Here is a 21,875-nt window from a genome sequence, read left to right as displayed (position 1 = left end):
CGAGGCAACCTTCCATTGCAACCCGATTCCAGCGGGCTATGCTCGTGTCTTGGTTGATGAGGTGGTGGACCAATATTCGGGGCTAGAGCTTGACATTCCTGGAGGTGATGAGGAGCACACACTCGGAGATGCCAAACATCGTATCATCCTATGGAGAAAGGATTGCATCATTTTTCGAAGGCCACCGACACCGCGTCACCCGACTCCTCGTCGAAGTCCGCCACCGAGTCAGCAGACTCCCGCTCCTCCAAGTCCACCAACGCGTGAGGCCACTCCTCCTCCTCCAAGTCCGGCAAAGTGTCAAGCCACTCCTCCTCCAAGTCCGACACAGCGTCAGACGTCCACTCCTCCTCCAAGTCCGGCACAACCTCAGGCCACTCCTCCTCCAAGTCCGGCACAGCTTCAGGCCACTCCTCCTCGTCCAACTCAGCCCCGTCAGCCGTCTCCGCCGCCTCAGCAATCGCAGAAGAGACACCCCGCAGCTATGGTGCATAGCGGTACCAGTCGAGGTCATAGTACAGGAAGTACAGGCGGAGGCAAGCGATATAAATATGGTCCAAACCTCACTACTCCTCTTCCTGTGAGGGATTACGACAGGATCGAGGAGCAAACCAATGCCATAGTGCGGGCAGAAGTCGACGCCCATTTTGGACCGAAACCGCCACCGCCGCCAAGGGAGAAAGTGCCTGTGGAAGTAGTTGACCACTTCATTCGTATGGCTCAACCACCAGCTCCTAAGCCTGTTGACACAGACTATGAGCGCCACATCGACGACGTCTGCAGAAGGAGGCGAGATCGAGCTTGAGCAAACAACAAGCAATTGTCAAAAAATGCGGGAAAACCGTTGCCCAGCTGGGAAAACAAGCGGCGCAATCGATCCCCCCGCTTGTTGTGCCGCCAACAACACGTGACAGTACGCGCGCCCAATATTATTGTGGCCAAACAGTTTACGTTCCCGAGGTGGGCGATGTGGTAATAACCCAGGAGCATATAATGCAGGCTGAAGAACTCAAGATCACCGTTGGACAACTCCTCGAGATCGAGGACATGCCTGGGATTACAGAGGAGGAAATAAAACGGAAATATGTCCGGGGCCAACCTTTGGTCGAGCCAGAAGATGTCAACAAGCTCCCAACGAGAATGTATGAATTGCATCAATGGTACATGGACATTACCAAGAGATCCAATCGAGAGTCCCTCATGGTGTATGTCAAGAAGGATGATTACTACCATGAGAAAGCTGTGGTCGTTGAGTATCCTGAACTGTTTTAGTTATACAATCAAGACGCACTCGACAAATCTATCGTCAGTTGCTATTGTCTGTAAGTGATTTCTTTCTGTAATTTAAGTCTCAAGCTAGCTGTAGTGACCCTTTTGATCAATCATTAGCTATAATTATCCTCACTATATTCTTTTCTGTGGTATTATGCAGGATGAAGATGTATGAAATGAGAAAAGGTGGACGCTATGGCATTGGGTTCATTGACCCAAACACCGTTAATGAATACACATGGAAAATAAACAATCATCAAGAAAAAGAGGTAGAGGACAGTATGCTAGAGTTCTTGAAGCGCCTCAAATACAATGAAGATATACTACTTTCTTACAACTTCGAGTGAGTCACACTTTCTTGTACTACAAATTCTCTGTTTTTGCCTACTAGCTAGCTACATGTTTTTGCTTACATATGCCCGCTTAATTAAGACATGCAAACGTGTGTGCATGCAGATTTCACTGGATCTTGTGTATCATTAAAGTTGACGCCGGAACAGTTGAAATACTAGACTCGCTACTCAAAGCAAATAGTGACTACAACATCTTGTATGGGATAGTCAACAGGTAATTTCAATCATTATTAACTATATATCTCGGCCTATTTAGTTCGTCATTTCATGATATGAACTATTTAATAACCCCTTTATTCATTTTCTTCGTCGGCGGGCAGGGCTTGGGCAAGGTTCATCAGCGTCACGGAAAGCGAATGGAAACCACAGCTGAAATGGTTTCGATCCAAGGTAAGTAATTAAGTAGTACTAGCTAGCTAGCTAGCTGCCATCTATTTAATTATCATGCTTGATTAATTATTATCTGATCAAATTAAATTCCATTCTCGTAATAAAGGCCCTGAAGCAGGCGCAGGGGACTAATCTGTGTGCATACTGCGTTTGCGAGAACATTCGCATGATGGCGTTCGAAAGGAGCAGATCTCAAAGACAGGAATGGGTACGCTTGTCAGAACACTATTCACAATTTTTACACCATTATCGATATCTAGTCACACAACTAATACACATGCATATTGATCTCCTTCTTAACAGTTCAAAGAGGTGCGGGACAAGCTCCTAGAAACGGAGCGCGTAGAAGCACTTCAAGAGAAAATAGCGGTATTTTTGCTCGACCAGGTCATAAATCCGAAGGGAGAATACTATTACCCGCTACCGCCCCCATCGAACATGTCATGAACCACTTCCAATTGTCATCGTGCTCCGAAGGCACCAATTAGGCTAATGCCACTGGCTCCGAAGGCAACATGCATATGTAGGAGAAATTGTATATAGCTATACATGTGTGTATGTGTAAATTAATATGGTGGTTTATGAGACATTGATGATATATATATATATATGATTGGTTCTACTAGAAATTCTATTTATATATATATATGCATAACGTGTACAATGTGTAGTACCGTAAAATACCAGCAAACAAAAAAGAATTAAAATGGAAAACACAAAATTAAATGAAAAAGAAATCATAAAACCAAAAATCCCCCAAACATTTTAGTACCGGTTGGTGTTACCAACCGGTACTAAAGGGCTCCCGGCCCCCGGAGCTGGCTCGTGCCACGTGGTTGCCGTTTAGCACCGGTTCGTGCTGAACCGGTACTAAAGGGGGGGGGGGGGCTTTAGTGCCGAAATGTTAGTGCCGGTTCCGAAACCGGCACTAAAGGGCCTTACGAACCGGTGCTATTGCCCTGTTCTGCACTAGTGAGTTGTCGTGCTCGCCAGTGTTGATCTTGACCCTCCACCGTGTTTCCCCTTCATCTATGGGGTATCATCGTCAAGCTCGCATTAGTGGAGCCAGAGCTGCACGTAAAGGGGACCAAACTAGTCGTATAAGGTTAGGAGGGGCCAAATCAACTAAATCTAGCTAATTTCTTAGTTAAATAGAGGATTAGGAGTAGTAATACATGTGTTTGTAAGAGATTAGGGGGGCAATGTCCCATGTCAGTCCCCTTTGCTAGTGCTACCATGTACTTAAGTCAGGGGGGGGCAATCAAATGTATGTGTGTTTCATAGAAGGGAGTGGTGCTCGCTTCGGTGCACCGAGATCTAGCATGGTTCCTCCATGAGGGTGTGCTTCCACCATCTTTTCGTGTTCTACCAAGGACGCCAACAACCAAATTTGGGTGGGTGGCATGCACAGGGTTGCGCCGAGGAAGTGTTTGATGCAACAAAGTACTAACGAAGGATCTAGCCCTCCCCGAGTGGTGCACTGGGATATCCATGCAAGGTGGCCTATGAGGCAACCATGAGATTTGCTCATATGCCAACAACGAGATCTACACACCATTGGTTGTGTGTGCCAATGCTCAGTCACAACTTTCTCCAATGTGCTGACCTAAATGTGGTTATTTTTAGTAATTTACTCATAATATGATGTTTTTATGCTATAATCTTGTTTTATCGCTCACACTTAGAAATAATGTATTAACAAAAATAATTTAAAAACTTACATTTCAGATTATGTAGTATGGATTTTTCGCACGTGGGCAGCCACATATTTCGCTTCACACTCACGTAATATTGGGAACGCAATAATTGAACGAACAACTATTTAAGGAAAAGAGATCGACAATCTATGAAGCGTACAAGGAAACTGTGTGAAGTTAAGCCTATACACTTTTAGTTTGGATACACAAAGAAATGGTGTTCCTTCACTTTTCGGAAATGATGCTTTATACTAAGAATCATGAAAACATATACGTGTAACATCTCTTGACATGTTGCATGTTGCCAAAACACTGATGGTTTCATAGGTGACACACATGATATAGTTGTTCATAGAGCGTTGACCCAAACTTTTGGCTTTCAGCTCTACAATTTAACAACAATAAAAAAATCTACAATTTAAGACCTAGTAGTAGTATTATAACTAGCCCCCCCCCCCTCCTCCCCAATTTTGGCCGTTGTGGGCCCCTCAACCTGATTTATATCGAATCAAAAAAATCCTAGCTAAGTATCTCTGTTAATCCCGTAATATGTCGCCGGTATGTGTAGCATTGCTCTGATCTGGGTGGGTGGCGTGCATAGAGTTGTGTCGATGATGTGTTTGATGCAGTAGAGTAGTAACGGATTATCTGGCCCTCCCCAAGTGGTGCACCAGGATGCGCATGAAAGGTGGTCACTAAGCCAGCCATCGGATTTACTCATGCCCAACAAGGAGACCTACACACCATTGGTTGTGTGTGCCAACGCCCGGTCACAACTTTCTCCAATGGGCTGCCCTAAATGTGGTTGTTTTCAGTAATTCACTCACAATACCATGTTTCTAATTCTTGTTGTACCAATGCTCACACCAAATAATGTTTATTAATAAAATTAATTAAGAGACTTACATTTCGGACTGTGGTAGGATTGATTTTTCACACGTGGATCGTCCCATGGAATGCAATAATTGAAGGCATGATTATTTAAGGAAAAGAGAGCGACATTCTATGATGCGTACAAGGAAACTGTCCGAAGTTTGGCCAAAAATATTAGTTACACCTTTTAGTTTGGATACATAAAGAAATTGGTGTTCATTCACTCTTCGAAAAAATGATGTTTTAAAGTAATAATCACAAAAACACCTCCGTGCAACATCTGTTGACATGTTGCATGTTTGCAAACCCCGGACGGTTTCAAGGAGACACACATGAGACATGACATAGTTGTTCCTAGAGTGCTGACCCAAAATTTTCTACAGTTTAAGATTTTGGAATCCTGGTAGTACCATGTACCATAACGCCACCACCGGAACATATTTCCACGAGCTAGTCTGTAAACACAATGATAAAAACGGAGATTTTTTAGAAACTGGCCAGCACTAAGGACTTGGCATCTTTCTCGTGCTTCCTTGTTGGTGGGTGAGTGAGTGAGTGGACCAATATGGAAGCACGGTAGGGACTGACTACGGGTCGTGCTAGCTGCAAAGCTACCTAGCTTTTGATCCACAGGCGAGTCAGCAGGCCTGGCGCGGGCAGGGGGCAGGACCAAGGGGCTGTGAGACGGGGCTGACAGTGAACATTTTCAGCAAAGCAGAGGTATAACGCCCCCGTGCGAGGGCGGCCGGGATCTTTCCATATTCATGAAAAGGGTGGCGGAGCGGGTTCGTGCGTCGATCGGGCTCGCGCCGTGCGACGGTGGAGGGTGAAGGACGCCGCAGGTCGCCATTGAATGCCGTGGAATGCGACAACACGGCATGGGGCGCTCGCTGGTACGAGAGAGAGAGAGAGAGAGAGAGAGAGAGAGAGAGAGAGAGAGAGAGAGAGAGACTGAGGGAGTGAGAGTGACACGATCCGCCAGGAGGCTCAGGGCATGGCCGACTGACGAGATGAATCGGGACCGGAGCGGCTAGCTAGCTAGTAGCTAGCGGAAGAGCTGAGCCGTTGATCGTGATTGATTCAGCTCGCTAGGCCGGTAGCTAGCATGCACGATCATCCGCTTATTCCTGCAGCTGAATAATTGATGGCCATCGCAGTGTTGTTGCATCTGGTAGTCCTAATAATCCACATTCGAGGCCGGTCGAACCAGCACGCACGTGTGGGCGTCACGTGATCCGCGAGGAGAGGCCGGGCAGTAGATCTCTCCATCTCCTAGGAGGCTAGGAGGGAGTGGTAAAACAATGGAGAGGAGGGGGGCAAAGGTACGAGCCCTACATTCGGATCTCGTCGTGTTGGGGCGACACGATCTCCATAATGTAATCGCCGATCAAGGCCTCGAGAAGCACGGGGCCCTGCCCGCCGTGCGTGCCGGCGCCGGCCGCGAGGTCGCAACAAAAACCTCGCGCGCGACGAAGAGGGGCAAAAGGCGTCCGCGCGCGCGGCGCGTACGGCGGCCGATTCCCGTTCCCGACCGGGCTCGATCCGCTTGTTTGTACGAGTAGCTAGCGTGTGCATGCAGCTGGCCGGGGGGATGCGAACAAGGGAGAAGAACTTCTCGAGGCGCTAAACCAGCGCCCCCGGCCGGTCAGCGCCCATCGCGGCGGGTTCTCCTCGCGCGGCACTGTCTGAATCTGATCATCGCTCGCGAGTTAATGCGTTGATGGCAAGTGTCTGGATCTGATCCACGACTATGTGCGTGCTCTGGTCGAACGAATGCTTCTACGTTGGTTTTGGTGATCGTTTGGGTCCGGTTCTGCTTTGTTTAGTCGACGTTGTGGGAGTTGGTAGCTACCCCTGTCTCTCTCTTTGTTGCATGCATGCACGCAATGTGCATTGTGTAGTTGGTAGCAGTACTGTCGTCCATGCTCACTGCATCTGCCATTGTCTATTACAGTACGTAGTATATTACTCTAGTTAGTATATATAATCCTTCGTTCGTTTGTGCAGATCTCTCTATTTCCCCCTCTCTCTCACTCACTCACACACACACATTATATATCTGCGTGCCTCCCCTGGGACGAGACCTGATATGATGTGTACGTCCGGTGCAAATGGCATCATTCCCATGTCTTGGCTAGACCGGAAGTCGCCACTGAAAAGCACGGCAGAATTGCGGGGCCGATGGGCCGGCCGGGGCTAGCTAGCTGCGCGCCTAACAGCGAAATTAGCTTTTGCCATGGGGACCGTAATAAGTAACAAGGACACGCTACACTAGCATGTCATCTCACACGCGACCCTCATCGACGTGCTAGCTACAGAAGGTGAGGGACGACTCTGCCACGTCCAATTCGCCAATAGCCCGTGTCGGGCGCACAGTACGTTGGCTGTCCGGAGCCAGGCCATGTCTCTTGTGCCGGATAGGCTGCTGCCTAGCTCATAATCACAGAGACAAGAAAAGCAGTTTGTTTCCCTGGTTGGAGAAAAAAGAATTGGTCCGTCTATGTAGTACTAGTAGAAATACAAAGCCTGCACAGATCAAAAAAGAAAAGAAAAAGAAATACAAAGCCTGAAACTCTACATTGATAGTACTACTACATAGACGTGGCGTTGTATTGTATGTAACTCATGTTGACCCTCGAACAATGACATGGGAGATCGAGCTGCGCAGAATGTCTTTGCGTGCAACCTTGAAATTCCATGCACGCACGTACGTACGTACGATGTGCCATCTTTGTCCTAGAACATTTTTATGTGCGCATTGACGTGGAACACTGGCTCGGTGCATGCATTGACGCGGAACACTAGCTCGAATGAACATTGCTCACTCACATCGCCCGGCTCGATCTGTTCTGTTTGTGATAATATTCCGCGGAGTAGACTCGCCACGCACGGCACGGCACGGCGCCGCAGCAGCACGAGTACGTACGTGCGTACTTATATGCTCTGCATGCACGCCTACCTTCGTGGATCTCCGCGCCCGTGGTCGTGCACAGGGGCAGCGCGCTACTCGATACGGTCGATGCATGGATAGATGGCGTGTGTGGACCTCGGAACATTGTTGCGGTGGCCTCTCCGACTGAGTGCTTCCCGAACCCGTTCACTTTCTTCCTTCCAAAGGCGTGTGCGTGTCAGCGGTCGGTGCCGGGCAGTGGGCGCACCATCGGCGCCGTGGCCCGCTGGCTAAGCCTAAAGCTGCAGCGCGGGCACGCATGTGCAACACGCAGCGCAGCGGCATCGGCGAGGTCACCAGCGCGCCATGATTGAGCCGGCCAGCCCCGGCGCGCGGCCTAGGCGGAGGGCACCTAGCCCACCGGTCTCCCTCCGGGCTCCGGCGATGGCCCAACCCGGCTGGCCGTACACCGGGCGGCGGAAGCGTCCAAAGGCGACGCGGCCACCTTTCGGGTGGGCGCCGGTGCCTTTTCCGCGCGATTATTGCCCGGTTTCCCTACCTTTTGCCGGCTCCCCGTCCGGCTTGCGGTTGCGGTGGGGCGATCGATCGACCTGACCCCGACTGACGGTGACGGGGGCGGTGCATGCATGGGCGACACGGATATCCAAGCGGATCTCGTCGCTGCCAGCTCCGTTAGCGTCCGACTATCTGTACGTGTCAGCTCGTCGATCAAATTGAAGGCGGAAGCAGCTGGTGTGACGAGGCCACGGAGGAGCCTCGTCGCGTCCACCCGCAAAAAAAAAAAAAAAAAAAGGAGCCTCGTCGCGTCTTCTTCAAACACGCGGGGTGTAGATGCGGTGTTTACGCGAGAACGCGGTCGCGTCCAAGGAGTAGCGGCCATGCCACCTGCGTGACAGTGGCGCGGCTCGCCAGGTGTTCAAAAACGAGTCATTTGGCGGTCCGCGCTTCGGTTAAGTGCATGAGTGCATCCAGGTGTAGGCCACTGGGCACTGGGCACTGGCCACGTTGTGCGGCTAAGCATTGATTGAACTCATGAACTGAGCACCCGCAAAAAAAAGAGAAGAACTCATGAACTGAGAATACACCAACCAGCGTAACTGTACAAGTGTCCACATTTCCCCAGGAATAGCAGATGTTCTGCTTTTCTCGTTAGAAAAGAAAAGAGTTACAGGCCACACGATCCGTCATTGTTAATTAACACTAAGCTGCTCTTCTTGGTGTTTAGGCTTTAGGGACATATCGAATCTTCGCTTCCCTCTAATTTTCCGACACCGGGGCGACGGGGAGATGATTTTCATCTCTCTTTGGGAGCAAAGAAAGTCTTTGGTTAGGTTTCCGTATCATGGTTGACATTGTTATCTTGCACAAAAGTCCTCTGGCTCTGATCCCATCTCGACAACACTTGGTATGGCAGTGTTGCCGAGGAGCTTGATATTTTTTGTCCTGTCGATCTTCATGGATTGATTCTTTGATGCTCGTCGGGATGACTCTATCGCCATCATCAACAACATCGTCTTCCTCAACAATCTCCCCTTTCAAGCATTTTTTAGCAATATCATCGAATTGGCCTCACGATACTGGTGCAGTTGTCTGTCTAGATTGGTGTGGTGCCCTCGCTAACATGCTTCGTATGATTGCCAATCTTCTGTTGAGGAACGTTGCAGAAAACAAAAATTTTCCTACGGTTTCACCAAGATCCATCTATGAGTTCATCTAGCAACGAGTGATCGGATTGCATCTACATACCTTTGTAGATCACGCGCGGAAGTGTTCAAAGAACGGGGATGAGGAAGTCGTACTCGACGTGATCCAAATCACCGAAGATCCTAGCGCCGAACGGACGGCACCTCCGTGTTCAACACACGTACGGTCAGCGTGACGTCTCCTCCTTCTTGATCCAGCAAAGGGAAGGAGAGGTTGATGAAGATCCAGCAGCACGACGGCGTGGTGGTGGATGCAGGGGTCACCGCAGCAGGGCTTTGCCGTTCTACTGCGAGAGGGAGAGGTGTAGCAGAGGAGAGGGAGGCGCCAAGACTCAAGGGTGCGGCTGCCCCTCCCTCCCCCCCCCCTTATATAGGCCCCCTAGGGGGTGCGCCGGCCCTAGGAGATGGGATCTCCTAGGGGGGGGCAAGGGGTGGAGTGCCCCCCAAGCCAGGTGGGGCGCCCCCCACCCTAGGGTTCCCAACCCTAGACGCATGGGGTGGGCCAAGGGGGCGCACCAGATTTAAATGAGTAGCCATCTCGTATTAAACGAGATCCTGATACAATGTTCATGCTCACACTTGGCACTAAATAACAATTATTGAGGTTCAAAACTAATCCCGTAGGTAAATGTAGAGGTAGCGTGCCGACGGCGATCACATCGACCTTGGAACCATTTCCGACGCGCATCGTCACCTCGTCCTTCGCCAGTCTCCGCTTATTCCGCAGCTCCTGCTTTGAGTTGTAAATGTGAGCAACTGCACCGGTATCAAATACCCAGGAGCTACTACGAGTACTGGTAAGGTACACATCAATTACATGTATATCACATGTACCTTTCGTTTTGCCGGCCTTCTTGTCCGCTAAGTATTTGGGGCAGTTCCGCTTCCAGTGACCACTTTTCTTGCAATAAAAGCACTCAGTCTCGGGCTTGGGTCCATTCTTTGGCTTCTTCCCGGCAGCTTGCTTGCCGGGCGCGGCAACTCCCTTACCGTCCTTCTTGAAGTTCTTCTTACCCTTGCCTTTCTTGAACTTAGTGGTTTTATTCACCATCAACACTTGATGTTCCTTTTTGACTTCTACCTCTGCTGATTTCAGCATTGCAAATACTTCAGGAATGGTCTTTTCCATCCCCTGCGTATTGAAGTTCATCACAAAGCTCTTGTAGCTCGGTGGAAGCGACTGAAGGATTCTGTCAATGACCGCGTCATCCGGGAGATTAAATCCCAGCTGAGTCAAGCGGTTATGTAACCCTGACATAGTGAGTATGTGCTCACTGACAGAACTATTTTCCTCCATCTTACAGCTGAAGAACTTGTCGGAGACTTCATATCTCTCGACCCGGGCATGAGCTTGAAAAACTATTTTCAGCTCTTCGAACATCTCATATGCTCCGTGTCTCTCAAAATGTTTTTGGAGCCCCGGTTCTAAGCTGTAAAGCATGCCGCACTGAACGAGGGAGTAATCATCGGTACGTGTCTGCCAAGCGTTCATAACATCTTATTCTGCAGGGAGAGCAGGTGCTTCACCTAGCGGTGCTTGTAGGACATAATCTTTCTTGGCAGCTATGAGGATGATCCTCAGGTTCCGGACCCAGTCCGTATAGTTGCTGCCATCGTCTTTCAGCTTGGTTTTCTCTAGGAACGCATTGAAGTTGAGGACAACGTTGGCCATTTGATTTACAATACATGTTGTAAAGATTTTAGACTAAGTTCATGATAATTAAGTTCATCTAAATCAAATTATTCAATGAACTCCCACTCAGATAGACATCCCTCCAGTCATCTAAGTATAACATGATCCGAGCTAACTAGGCCGTGTCCGATCATCACGTGAGACGGACTAGTCAACATCGGTGAACATCTTCATGTTGATCGTATCTTCTATACGACTCATGCTCGACCTTTCGGTCTTCTATGTTCCGAGGCCATGTCTGTACATGCTAGGCTCGTCAAGTCAACCTAAGTGTTTGCATGTGTAAATCTGTCTTACACCCGTTGTATGTGAACGTTGGAATCTATCACACCCGATCATCACGTGGTGCTTCGAAATAACGAACTGTCGCAACCGTGCACAGTTAGGGGGAACACTTTCTTGAAATTATTATGAGGGATCATCTTATTTACTACCGTCGTTCTAAGTAAACAAGATGCAAAAAATGATAAACATCACATGCAATCAAATAATAATAGTGACATGATATGGCCAATATCACATAGCTCCTTTGATCTCCATCTTGGGGCTCCATGATCATCTTGTCACCGGCATGACACCATGATCTCCATCATCATGATCTCCATCATCGTTTCTCCATGAAGTTGCTCGCCAACTATTACTTCTACTACTATGGCTAACACGTTTAGCAATAAAGTAAAGTAATTTACATGGCGTTTCTCAATGACACGCATGTCATACAAAAAATAAAGACAACTCCTATGGCTCCTGCCGGTTGTCATACTCATCGACATGCAAGTCGTGATTCCTATTACAATAGCATGAACATCTCATACATCACATATATATCATTCATCATTCATCACAACTTTGGCCATATCACCACAAAACACTTGCTGCAAAAACAAGTTAGACGTCCTCTAATTGTTGTTGCAAGTTTTACGTGGCTGCAATAGGGTTCTAGCAAGAACGTTTTCTTACCTACGTGAAAGCCACAACGTGATTTGTCAACTTCTATTTACCCTTCATAAGGACCCTTTTCATCGAATCCGCTCCAACTAAAGTGGGAGAGACAGACACCCGCCAGCCACCTTATGCAACTAGTGCATGTTAGTCGGTGGAACCGGTCTCACGTAAGCGTACGTGTAAGGTTGGCCCGGGCGGCTTCATCCCATGATACTGCTGAAGCAAAATAAGACTAGTAGCGGCAAGAAAGATGACAACATCTACGCCCACAACAAATTGTGTTCTACTCGTGCAAAGAGAACTACGCATAGACCTAGCTCATGATGCCACTGTTGGGGAACGTTGCAGAAAACAAAAATTTTCCTACGGTTTCACCAAGATCCATCTATGAGTTCATCTAGCAACGAGTGATCGGATTGCATCTACATACCTTTGTAGATTACGCGCGGAAGCGTTCAAAGAACGGGGATGAGGAAGTCGTACTCGACGTGATCCAAATCACCGGAGATCCTAGCGCCGAACGGACGTCACCTCCGTGTTCAAAACACGTACGGTCAGCATGACGTCTCCTCCTTCTTGATCTAGCAAGGGGGAAGGAGAGGTTGATGAAGATCCAGCAGCACGACGGCGTGGTGGTGGATGCAGGGGTCACCGCAGCAGGGCTTCGCCGTTCTACTGCGAGAGGGAGAGGTGTAGCAGAGGAGAGGGAGGCGCCAAGACTCAAGGGTGCGGCTGCCCCTCCCTCCCCCCCTTTATATAGGCCCCCTAGGGGGGGCGCCGGCCCTAGGAGATGGGATCTCCTAGGGGGGGGTGGCGGCCAAGGGGTGGAGTGCCCCCCAAGCCAGGTGGGGCGCCCCCCCACCCTAGGGTTCCCAACCCTAGGCGCATGGGGTGGGCCAAGGGGGGCGCACCAGCCCACTATGGGCTGGTTCCCCTCCCCACTTAGCCCATGGGGCCCTCCGGGATGGGTGGCCCCACCCGGTGGACCCCTGGGACCCTTCCGGTGGTCCCGGTACAATACCGGTGACCCCAGAAACTCTCCCGATGACCGAAACTGCACTTCCTATATATAATTCTTCACCTCCGGACCATTCCGGAACTCCTCGTGACGTCCAGGATCTCATCCGGGACTCCGAACAACTTTCGGGTTACTGCATGTTCATATCTCTACAACCCTAGCGTCACCGAACCTTAAGTGTGTAGACCCTACGGGTTCGGGAGACATGTAGACATGACCGAGACGACTCTCCGGTCAATAACCAAAAGCGGGATCTAGATACCCATGTTGGCTCCCACATGCTCCTCGATGATCTCATCAGATGAACCACGATGTCGAGGATTCAAGCAACCCCGTATACAATTCCCTTTGTCAATCGGTACGTTACTTGCCCGAGATTCGATCGTCGGTATCCCAATACCTCGTTCAATCTCGTTACCGGCAAGTAACTTTACTCGTACCGTAATGCATGATCCCGTGACCAGACACTTGGTCACTTTGAGCTCATTATGATGATGCATTACCGAGTGGGCCCAGAGATACCTCTCCGTCATACGGAGTGACAAATCCCAGTCTTGATCCGTGTCAACCCAACAGACACTTTCGGAGATACCCGTAGTATACCTTTATAGTCACCCAGTTACGTTGTGGCGTTTGGTACACCCAAAGCACTCCTACGGTATCCGGGAGTTACACGATCTCATGGTCTAAGGAAAAGATACTTGACATTGGAAAAACTCTAGCAAACGAACTATACGATCTTGTGCTATGTTTAGGATTGGGTCTTGTCCATCACATCATTCTCCTAATGATGTGATCTCGTTATCAATGACATCCAATGTCCGTAGTCAGGAAACCATGACTATCTGTTGATCAACGAGCTAGTCAACTAGAGGCTTACTAGGGACATGTTGGTGTCTATGTATTCACACATGTATTACGATTTCCGGATAACACAATTATAGCATGAATAAAAGACAATTATCATGAACAAGGAAATATAATAATAATCCTTTTATTATTGCCTCTAGGGCATATTTCCAACATCTTCATCATACACAATGATCTTCTATTGTGGCGAATCAACAAGATTTGGTCCTCTACATGTCTTTTTGCAAGTGCTTCCTAGTTGAATTTCTTTATGTTGCCCATCATTGACGAGAGTTATGATGGCGCAACCACAACGAGTACAATTGTGGCTTTGGCGAGAATTGTAAAGCTTAAGAATCTTAGTTGTTTTCCCTCTTTCTTTAGGCTTTTTTGTATATTTGTGGATTCAAACTACCCCTTATCTGGTACTCGATGTTCATTTTATCTAAATAAGCAGGATTAATAGAAACCAATTACATGCTAGACTGGGTAACAATCGAAACAAAAACGGAAGGGCAAAAACGAAATAGGAATCCGATGTTGCAGTATGCAACTCGGCCGTCGCCTCGTCCAATAGGCATAGATATTTGCCGATGATGCTTTGTCTGACTATATATAGTCGGTCACGTTGACAAACTTTATGTGCATTGCAGCATGCAATGTAAAGGTCCATATAATTAAGATGAGGCCTTCCGTGGCTCTCTCATGGCAGATGAACTAACCATCATGACCATGCTAGGATGGTAATAGAGTCATAAGACTTCATCTGTACGACATCAATGGCGAGATTATCGCCAATAATATGTTAATATGACATAAAAGGGACTAAAACTATCCCCCAATGTTAATACCTATAATTTCCTTGCTTCTTGGTGTTTGAGAGACCTCCGAAGACGAGGGAAACCATCAGAAACATACGATAATGGTGCTCCCCTTCTATGGCGGCTAGGGACTATGGCTTGGCTGATTCTCATAGCCAATTTGGTCCTAACTAGCTTGTTTCTTCGTATGAAGACAAGTCACTTCTATCGATATGATTTGTGAAACAAGAGGACACTGTCACACATATAGTTCTATTTTCTTCGGAGTAGGGTGGGGGTTCCATTGGCGGAGCGCCCGTCGGATGCCTCACCACTCGCCATGTGTAGACAACAGATGCTATCTTGTGTGTCCAATGTTTTTTAAACTCTTTCCACCCTACTACAAAAACTATTACTTTTACCTTCGTCTTTTATTTTTCTATCGGTAGGTGATCTTTCTATCGATTTTTCTCTCCGATGGTAGTAGTTTGTCAAATACGACATGCTTCACAACTATACTGACTTATGTCAAGTCAAAACATCTTTGGCATTTAATTTTTCATATAGACAGTAAAGGGAACCCCAAATGAGGGTTCTCCTGTCAAAGGTGACACATGTTATATGTGCATTGCAGTTTCACCGAGGGTTCAAGTCACCGTGTCCTCAACCTAGAAAATAGACCATGAAAAAGTGACTTGAAAACACCATAAAGATCAGCAAAAGTAAAGCTGCGTCTTTCATATCTCGCCATGAGAAGTACAATACTAAGAACGAATCAAGACTTGGGGCTCGGTCGAAAGTCATTGTGTTTTATGTAACCGTCTCTTAAAGAAGCAAAACAAGACAACATCAAGATGCCCATTGTGGCATTGTGGAGGAAGTATCACATGGAAACCACTCACTCAGTGGAAACATGGAAACTCATATGTGGTCGTTGGATATGAAAATCTAGGGGCGCTTCACCCACAAACACATTCCGCATATTTCACAAAAGCTTAGATCCTTTGTGCAAAATAATAACTAGCATTGTGGGTGCTTGTATGCAAAAACACAAGATTTAATAAGCTACCCACGTTTTAGATCTGATGGCTCATGTTTGGGTTTCGATGTTTCCACCGAGTTATTGGTTTCCACGGGATAGTTTCTTGTCCATTGTGTTTCTTCTACATCTCTCTCCTAGCATATGCGAGTGAGCAACACGCAAGTTTTCTGTACTTTGGAGAGTGTGTTGTCTCTTTAATATGTCTTCAGTTATTTTAGAACATTAGCATTTTCTTAGGGTAGTTTCCATTTCTTTGTTTTAGCATAACATTTAGCATTTACCATAAACAAAGAACATTTAGTAATTACTAGTACTCCCTTCATGTCAAAATGTAAGACTTTTTTGGTTTTGTATAGGGCATAAAAAACGTCTTAGATTTTGTTACGGAGGGAGTATTTTTTATGTTTTTTTAGCATTTCTCGATTGACTCTCTCTTAAGGATTTTCTAACATTTTTTTAGGGGTATAGGATTTTTTTGTGGGGAAGGGCAGTAGGATATTGTTTTTTTCTAACACAAGGGGGGTAGCACTTCATTTAGGCCCATCTGCCTGTCGACTAGAGCGAAGCCCACGAACCAATCCACGTGCGCCGAGCGTGTTTGTTACTTAGAGCTCGACCGGATCCATCTCGAGCCCATTACCCAGCTGCATCTCGAAATCGTCGCGCAGCATCAGGCGATTCGACCTCGCCGTTGCTCAGGCGCCGGAGACGACGACGCCGACGAGATGACGGTGTTCCACTTCCTCAACTGCGCGGTCCTCACCTTCGGCCCCCACGTCGTCTACTACTCCGCCACCCCCCTGTAAGCTAACTTCCTCTCTCCCCCTCCTCCCCTCTCTATCCACGAGATCCGTATCCCAAACGTGTTAGATCTGTGTCCGTCAAGCTGTCTGGTCCTTGCTTGGTTGCGTGATCCGGGCACGGCGGAGTAGGAGTGCCGGACACTGTTGGTTCCGCGTGCGATTTTGGCTCGTCGGATGGGGTTTTGATCAGTGCGGTTTCAGTGAATTTTGCTCAGTTGAGGCAGGGTTAGGAGGGTATTGGTTTAATGCGTGGTGTAGACGAGTTTCTACTGAAATGTTCGCTTGGATTCGGGCTTTGTCGGCTGAATTGTGCTGTTCGAATTGAATCTGATTGGTTTAGTCATAATTAGTGTGGTTTATGTCTCCTCTACTGTCAAGTAAGTTCAGAGCATTGTAGCTCATTTTGTAAGTTGGATGGGAAGATGATACAGTAGAAGACTTGCCTGTGTGAGTTGCACGCTAACAATATGAAGTGCTCTGAGTAATGAACTCGAACCTCGTCAAGAACTTGATGTTAGTTAAACAAGAGAATACATGGTAATTTTATCCATGTGCTGAGTAAAGAGTTACTATGCGATTGTCTGATAGTGATATGAAGCTGTAACACATTCTAGCTGCGGTGAAGACATTTGAAGTATTGATAATAATTCTAGGAAGGTAGTAACTGTATTTAAGTAGACACCGTTATTTGTAATTGGTGTAACGCCCAACCAATACTAAGCTAATCAGATTTGATTTGAAACAAAAAAATGATCGTTTCCTTTATTTTTTCATTTTTACTTTGTAAGACAGAGGCACTAATTCCACACAAGGAGCAACCAAGGGTTACAAAGAGTGTGGAAGAAGACTTTGCTTTTATTTTTGGGCTAGGTCTAGAAGGCACTTTCTCCTTTCAATTTGTATTCTTTTCCTTTATGGAAATGTTGTTTAGTTGCGTCAATCATAGACAAGGCATACGCCCGGATAATTTTTACTCTTAGGTTTGTTTCTTGTTAGCAATACTCCAAATGTATACGACTACACAGTGGTGGTGCTAGTCCTTGTTTGTGATGTCAAGTGACAACATAAAATTTGGGTTAGCTGCACTAATAGGCTTGTGATTAACTATAGCTGATCCACATATTGCATAAGTATATAGCGTTGACATCACTGGGTCTGACTCCTAGCGCCGCCGCTGTGACTACAGTAAGTATGCGTTCTATTAAAGCACCTTCACAGAATTTCAAAGTTTGCATTATACTAAAGCACAGTTACAAAGCTCCAAAGCTGCCTACTCGATTAGTCATGCATGACAATTAGCCTGTCCCTGGAATGTTACAAGTGTGAGTTGTGAGTTATGTAAGACATGCTACAAGTCCTGGGCAAATTCAGTTCAACAAAGTTTCTGATCACGACCAATCAGAGCACTACAAAAAATAAACAGCAAACCATTGTGGTATGACCTTCATATGTGAACAACATCCTTCGGCACACATAGAAAAAGTATCAGCAGAAACAACCTTTGAAAAATATCTACTACACATCTTGCCACCTCCCCATCATCCAAGAATCACTTAGCAAATTTGTAAATAAATCTTACACTATATGATCTCTAACTTATCCGGACTCCAGCAGGTAGTTTTTTAAACGGCAAGACCTAGCTTGGCCTGCACAAATGCTAGTCCACATATTTTTTATTACAGGTCCATGATCAATCATCAGCCCATCACACGCACCCATATTATCTACACCATCTTGCAATTTTGTTAAGCATCTGAAGTATCATCAATGGTAGCATACACCATCAACATCTTTCCCTTTTGCGCACATTGCTCTTTTTGCCCGTGCTTCTATGGCAACTACCAATCTACAGTACTTCCCACCAATTATGACAGTGGGTGCCATGGATCTGTATAGGCAGTGGCATTCAGCACAGGTGGAAACCCATGTCTTTCCTGTGGAAGCAGTGTTGTGTGCAGCTCCAGGGCATGGTGTCAGCTGCCAGATGTTGCTGAACATGCATCAGGTTCTTTATGCATACTATGATGGCGATGAGGCTGCTGTATATGGGAAGCACGCTGCCAACCTACTTCCATATGTCCCTTCTGGTGGTTGATGAGCGGGTTATATACTCCAGTAATAAGAGTTGCACACTAGTGTGTGATTGTTAAAAGATAAGTACCAATGGTTAAGGGGTGTAGTCCAGTAATAACTTTCACATACTATCGTGTGTGACTCATCGAAATAAGAACCATAAATGAGGTATTGATCTGCTGCATTAAACACTGGTGTAAAAGCAGTAATAAGTTTCCCATACTACCTTTTGCAGGTCAGAGTATGACACGATTGGCACTAGTGTAAAAGCAGCTGTTGTTTATCTGGGAGCAGCACTTGTAAAGGTGAGTAACTAGTTGTGGATTTTTAGTACCATGATTGACATGCCCAAACAATCCACCATTCATTAATCTGTCATTGCTTGAGAAACTTTTTAGTTGTTTGATCAATGTGCCCTTGCCAACTACTTGACTTCTACAATTAATATGTTCTTTGGAATGACCACTCAACTAGTCTTTTTCTTTATCTAACATTCATGTACCAGTTTTGACAGCAAACTGATCGTTCGAGGGTTGTATGCCACTCAGCAGGCTGATTTTTTTTCTTTGAAATTCCATTAGTTATTAAAAGGTTGTAAATGGCATCTCAATTTTCATGGTTTGTACTGGTTATCTTCCCTGCTATGCAGTCCTGTTTGTCCAAAAATCACAGTACAAGTTGAAGCTTGTCATCCTGATACTGTCAGCTTAGCCTGTTTGTTATTCTTGGTTCTTTTTATTACCACATGATGTTTTACATTGCCTAGTTTATGTTTTAGTTTTGGCATATAGTTTTCTATGCTTATCACCAGTTGCATGGAAGAGATTTGTGGGATTGCTAACCATTGCTATTTTATAATGGCAGCTTGTTTGCTTAGCAACATTCCTCAAAGTGCCTGATGTGAATGATAGCTTTGATCCCTACCAGGTATATTTTACGCACTTTGACAAAACATGCCTGGATTTACCCTGTTTGCCAGTGTATCTAATCTTCCGATTATTTTCAACCCTGCAGGAATTAATGAAAATTCTAATTGGGTTTATAGATGTTGCTGGCCTTTATTTTGCTTTGACACAGTTGACCCACAGAAACATCTCCCAGAACCATAAGTTCCAGGCTGTTGGTCTTGGTGAGTTCGTAGTTGTGCTTGTTCACTTTCTGATTTCATTTAGCTGAAGTGTGTCTTGTCAAATTATAACATTTCATCGATAGTCACATATGTTTGTTTTAATCTCATTTCCCATCTCCATTCTGTATGTTCACCTTCCCCACTACACCTTTAAATTCCAACTTTTCCTTCTATACTGTGCTGGTCAACCTTTTTATAAACAGATGCATTTCTGATGTTGATGTTTGTAATTGCTGCTTGCCTTTTAGCTGTACTGAAATTTGTTTTCGTGCTCATGCTTTTGTCATTCACACAATTGAAAGAATAGAGACATGCTTATTTTGGCTACTGATAGCGTTTCTCAGGAAATTGAATGCTCTTACTTCACTTTATTATTTAAATTGAATTGGGCCTCCTTAAGTTTGTTACTCCAGATAAATTGGGAAGTGATACAATACTTTGACTTATTTCCAGCTGCAATTTAACCTTATCTTGACTACCATTGATCTATTGGACTTTTTTGGGGTTTCAGGCTGGGCTTTTGCTGATTCAGTTCTGCACCGGCTGGCACCTCTCTGGATTGGGGCACGAGGGCTTGAATTTACTTGGGAGTACATATTCCAAGGGCTCGAAGCAAATGCCAATCTTGTAATGCTACTATATAGTGTGAAAAATATAATGTCAGCTTCCTTTTTTTGATTATCCTAATTTCAGAAGACTTACTTTTGTACTTCTGCAGGTGATGACCCTCTCCCTTGCCGCATTAGGATCCTTGATGTGGCTGAGGAAGAACAAACCTAGGACTTTAATTCCAATAATTTATGCATGTGCTCTGCTTCTGGCAACAATGCCATCTATCACCAGGTAATCCCGTTTCTATCTGCAGTAATCCTCAAAAAGAATAATTATCATGCTTCAACATATGTTGATGTTCTTATTTCCTTTTTTTTTGAGAAACTGTTCTTGGTTATGAAGTACTAGCAAGTAGATGTTGGTAAATCTTGCAGGATTTGTGTCAATCTATGTATATTGGCTTAATACCTACCTCCTACACGTGGTCAATACGGATCTGAGAAAAATATATCCATCCACAAACATTTCTGCTGTATTCCATATAACTTTTGACCTACTGCCATTCTTGTCCAAAATTTCATTACAGTCCTATCATGCTAACTCTAAAGTCGGTGCATCTCTCCTATCCATGGAATATCCTTAGTTACAAGTCAGTAATGATTGTCTTAGAACTTTATCTCTCCTTGTGGACCACTGAAATTTTAGGACACACAGAGAGTTCAGTTAATGGTATCCGAAGTAAAGCCCTATCGTGTGCTGCACAATAGCATGTGTATGAAACATCACAAGCCATTGCAACTTGAGTAAATATTATCTTGGAAGTAATATCTCTTGTTTGCCAAGTTTACTAGGGCAGTTTCTTTCAAATCAGGCATGCTCATGTTGACATTTTTAGTGGATACGTACTAAAATATTTAGAATGATCAAATTATTTTCTACCTGTTTTCAGTTGAAACATCGTTCTGTATTCATCACCATTTGGTCCATTTGTTTATGTGCTGCACTTTCACGGCCATGTTATTCAATTATTTTTTGTTCATTCTTGTTCACGCTGCTAAACATGCTGAAACGATGCTGCAGTTACTTACGGAGATCATTGGAGTGGCAGACTCCCAAGGTGGTCGGCTTCGAGCTCTTCTCCTCGCTGGTTATGGCTTTCATCAGCTGGCAGCTGTTCTCGGCTTGCCAGAGGCCAATGTAATCAACAGAACAAAGCACTGCTAGATTTACCGGAGATCGGGCGCTCCCGAGATGTCTCTTGTTGTACTTGGGCAAAATTAGAATGCTGCTTAGAGCCTTGCCACTACCATAACTATTTTTTGAGGGTTCTTTAGCAGAACGTTTTACTTATTTGTTTGCTATAGTGCAGAAACACATGATCTAATGAGCGCTACTGTAACAGGTGCTCTTGTAGGAATCGAGCTAAAACGTAGCACCTTTATTCCCTGTTCTGTGTATTGCATATTCTGCTCAATAGCATTGCATCTTCTAGTCTGAAGCCAGGACATTCACAGATTTACGAGAAAATACACCGTCGTTTCAGGAAGATGTCAGACAATGTTGCATTATGACTTCTGAATGTTGTGCTATCAGTTTTGCAGAACATTTTCCCTTTCGAAGTGTATTCCTCCTAGGAATTCTAAGAAACTAAGGTCAACATGGGCATATTCTTGTGAATCGAATGCCCCGCGGGTGAAAATCTTGTAGTTATTCTCCAAGCCTGAAGAGAGTACACTGTTGTTTCAGATTTCTCACCTTACTACCAAGTATGT

At 45.8% G+C, this 21,875-nt stretch overlaps 1 protein-coding gene across 1 annotated transcript; it reads left to right on the top strand.

Moving 5' to 3' along the window:
• Nucleotides 1-16,120: 16,120 nt before the first annotated feature.
• Nucleotides 16,121-21,649, top strand: LOC125510745 (seven transmembrane domain protein). The gene is made up of 7 exons (XM_048676000.2): nt 16,121-16,348; nt 18,658-18,727; nt 19,287-19,349; nt 19,437-19,551; nt 20,063-20,178; nt 20,270-20,394; nt 21,184-21,649. The coding sequence occupies exons 1-7, from the start codon at nt 16,272-16,274 to the stop codon at nt 21,302-21,304; spliced, it is 687 nt and encodes a 228-aa protein (XP_048531957.1). The 5' UTR covers nt 16,121-16,271; the 3' UTR covers nt 21,305-21,649.
• Nucleotides 21,650-21,875: the final 226 nt, after the last annotated feature.

Source organism: Triticum urartu, chromosome 5A (genome assembly GCF_056163025.1).
Source record: "Triticum urartu cultivar PI428250 chromosome 5A, HENAU_Tu73, whole genome shotgun sequence".
In the NCBI taxonomy this organism is placed as follows: domain Eukaryota; kingdom Viridiplantae; phylum Streptophyta; class Magnoliopsida; order Poales; family Poaceae; genus Triticum; species Triticum urartu.
Note: the sequence above shows the minus strand (reverse complement) of the source record. Positions and strands in the feature narration are given on the sequence as shown.

What these genes read in the sequence shown, in the direction of transcription:
- LOC125510745 (XM_048676000.2), top strand. Translation starts at nt 16,272, where the DNA reads ATGACGGTGTTCCACTTCCTCAACTGCGCGGTCCTCACCTTCGGCCCC. An exon ending in TACTACTCCGCCACCCCCCT is followed by an intron (nt 16,349 to 18,657) that starts GTAAGCTAACTT and finishes TACCTTTTGCAG; the next exon opens with GTCAGAGTATGACACGATTG. An exon ending in TGGGAGCAGCACTTGTAAAG is followed by an intron (nt 18,728 to 19,286) that starts GTGAGTAACTAG and finishes TTATAATGGCAG; the next exon opens with CTTGTTTGCTTAGCAACATT.